The 3,451-nt window shown below is 48.7% G+C and overlaps 1 protein-coding gene across 1 annotated transcript; it reads right to left on the bottom strand.

The window, feature by feature from the left end:
* Positions 1-156: 156 nt before the first annotated feature.
* Positions 157-1,102, bottom strand: LOC137159954 (putative olfactory receptor 10D4; the record flags this gene model as incomplete). Its single annotated transcript, XM_067558423.1, has 2 exons — positions 157-607; positions 725-1,102. Coding segments are annotated over 2 exons (829 nt in total), but the record flags the coding sequence as incomplete, so codon positions are not given.
* Between the last annotated feature and the right edge of the window lie 2,349 nt (positions 1,103-3,451).

Here is a 3,451-nt window from a genome sequence, read left to right as displayed (position 1 = left end):
AAAAGCCATTAAGGAGCCCAGTTCTCACTGACATTCAGTGGGACATAGGCTCGCAACGGCCAGATTTTCAAAGGTGCAGATAGGCACATAGTGGGATTTTCAAATGGATCCTGGTGTTTAGGCCCCGATTTTTGTTACTTCTGCAGATGTAGCACATCAACGTGCAGTCGTCTGACCCCCTCTCAGTTTCCTCAGAGCCCGTTTCACCTCCTTGTTCCTCAGTGTGTAGATGACCGGGTTCAGCATTTGCGTTACCACATCGGTAGAGAACTGCAGAGTGGCCGCCACCACTTTGCTCAGCCGTGGCTGCATATAGACCACGATGCAGGGCCCAAAGTACAGCGTCACCACCGTCAGATGTGAGGTGCAAGTGGAGGCTGCATTGCGTCGCCCTTCGGCTGAGTTCATTTTCAGAATGGAGTAGACGATGCGGACGTAGGACATGAGTATGAGGAGGAAGCAGGTCATGGGCACCAGGCCAGTATAGTAGAAGCCCAAGGTCTCGATGACGTACGTGTCTGCGCAGGCCAGCTTGGCCACAGGGAAGAAGTCACAGAAGTAATAGTCCACCACATTGGGCCCACAGTAGGGCAGCGTGAAGGTCAGGCTGGTGAGAATGGTGGCGTGAAAGGAGCTGGTGACCCAGGTGCTGGCAGCCAGGATGGCGCACACCCTCCAGTTCATGATGATCAGGTAGCGCAGCGGGTGGCAGATGTCCACATACCTGTCAAAGGCCATGACGGTGCAGAGCAGTTCCCCGGTGTAGCCTAGGAACTGGTAAAAGAAGACCTGAGACATGCACCCGCCCAACGAGATGACCTTGCTCTGACCGCAGAGGTTGGCCAGCAACTTGGGGGTGATGATGGAGGCTAATCCAAGGTCCAGCACGGCGAGATTGCAGAGGAAGAAGTACATGGGGGTGTGCAGGCGGGAGTCACAGAGGATGGCTGATAAGATGAGCAGGTTGCCCAGCAGGGTGCAGAGGTAGAAAGCTAAGACGATGACGAAGAGGATGGTCTGAAGGCCGTCAGTGTTGGGGATTCCTAAGAGTATGAAATGAGTCACCACTGTGTGGTTGACCAACCCCACATGGGAATCATTCCTGTGGTAGGGGAGAGAAATAATGCCCATGAGTTACAGAAAAAAAAGGATATATCATCCTATTGCTGCAATCTCACTCTCCTTCCACTGCCGCCGCTTTACTGCATGTCACCCCACTACTCACTTTCACTCATAGAAGTTTATATTTACATCATTCTCATGCCTGTTGGGATCAGGTTCTCACTGTGCAGTGCAGAACTCAGAAAGAGAAAATGTCTGCCTTAAAAATCTTACCATCCAAAGACGAACAGACAAAGGGGATGTCCTATTCTATTCTACTCTATTCCAGTTTCATCTCTTCTCTCCTCTCCTGTTCTAATTTCTTCAACTCTATTCTATACAGGCTCTTACCCCATCTTTATCACTACAGCATCCTAAAGCCTTCCACTTGTGGATTAGGTGATGTGACCAATGTTTGTCATATGTGGTTTGTTCTTTCTTCTCATCCTTCTGCACAGGGATTATTGTGTGTGCAGTGGAGTACTTTGTTTTGGCAGGGATTTATTTTTATCAATGTAGGTGCTGCTCTGTGTTTGTGTTAAAAGAGAGGGTGTGGATTCAACATACGAACAAATGAATCTGGTGAAGAATTGTCCCAGCTTTGTTAATTATATGAATTGTTTGAGGGTTTTTATGAGGGTTAGAGAAAAAGGGAAAAGGAACGAAGGAGGAGTAGCAACAGCGTGTCATCTGCTCAGCCATAATCAGCAGGCTGCGTTCTGTGAATATCACAACAGGGGATTTTTAAGGTCAGATTTGAGGGACAAAAATGAAGTGTCTATTTTCATTTTCTCAGTGAGATTTCCCATGCATGAGAGGCCCTATTGAAAGGCAGAAGCTGTCATGTTGGGATTATCACCTGCTGGCTATACTACAGAGCTTACAGCAGCGTTGCTGTAGCACGTCTAGTATAAACACGCTAAGCAGATGGGACAGATTTCTACTGTCTTGTTAAATACTCCAGCCCCCGCAAGCAGCAGTGGATATGTCAGTGGAAGAAGCTCTCCCACGAACACAGAGTTCTCCACACCAGCGCTTAGGTCGGTGTAACTTACACTGGCTTATTCAACCCCCTGAACAACATAACTTATACCGAGCTAAGCTGTGGTGTGTACATAGCCACACAGAGATTAACAGAGAGAGGGAGATAAAAGATACACATGCACACGAGAGAGACAGGCAGACAGGTACTGGAGAGAGCAGGGACAGATGGATGGATTTTTCTCTAAAGAAAATATTTGGGTGACATTGTCCTTGAGTGAGGCGGAGACTGATAGATTTCAAGACAGGAAGAGACTGAGGCACAGAGAGGAAATCTTTACCAAACCAGTTGTCTTACCCTGGTTGCATTGGGAGAGGACGATCCAGCTGAATGCAATTTTTCCTCTTCCCCCTGGCCGTGACCCCTGTGTAGAAGCGTCCAGATTTCTTACCCAAAACAGCACATCACACAGGAGAGGTGCCGGGTCTGTGCTTTTGTTATCCAGCTGGCAGACCTCATCGTCTCCGAAGGTAGCCAGGGATGTCCACAGCCTATCGCCACATGCTGCTGCAGAGCCCCAGAGTTTTTTCACAGCTTCTCACAGTCTTTAGGCTGTCCATGGTCTTTAAATCACCCAAGGTCCCTTGGAGACCCGGTCTCTGAATCCTCTCCGGGCTCCTGGTCTGAGACCTCAGCAGAGTCACCAATTAACTGAGATGTTGCATCATTTTAGAGGACACTCATAGACCCCCCAGGACAAGCTGCTCAGCTGGCATAAATAAAGGTAGCACTATTAACCTGAAAGGGCCAGATCCTCATTTCCACCAGGCTGCAGATTCTCCTCTCACTCGGCATGATCTGAATCCTGAGTAACTCCATTGGGTTCAATGGGGCTGATTCTCTTCTGTCACTCACCCTGCTGGTGTAAATCAGGACTAACTCCATTGGACTCAAAGGAGCTATGCAGATTTACACCAGCTGAGAATCTAACCCACAAATGATGAGGGGACATGGGATGTTACTTATCATCTAGTCTCTCCCGCCGTGTAACACAAGCCAGCAAATTCCAGCCAGGCATTTGAAATAGGAGGTAACTGGGCCAGGTGTTGAGCTAGTGGTGTCTGTGGCCAACAGAGCTTTCTCCTTGGTTTGAATAAGCCGTTGCTCCTGTGCCCCCTTCTGTCTCTTTGTGCACATGGATGTATTCATGCAGTTGTGAGATTATCTGTGATGGTGAAAGTCAGTGCTCTGCAGATGGACAGCGTATGTCCCATGCACCACTTGGGATCTCTCTTTGCTATCCAGTACAGATTGGCAGTATTGTGGTCCCTAGCAACTCCAGGAAGATCATGGCCCTAGTGTTCTGGG

Source organism: Emydura macquarii, unplaced genomic scaffold (assembly GCF_026122565.2).
Source record: "Emydura macquarii macquarii isolate MOO-44397 ecotype Brisbane River unplaced genomic scaffold, CSIRO-AGI_Emac_v2 contig_2025, whole genome shotgun sequence".
NCBI classification, from domain to species: Eukaryota; Metazoa; Chordata; order Testudines; family Chelidae; genus Emydura; species Emydura macquarii.
Note: the sequence above shows the minus strand (reverse complement) of the source record. Positions and strands in the feature narration are given on the sequence as shown.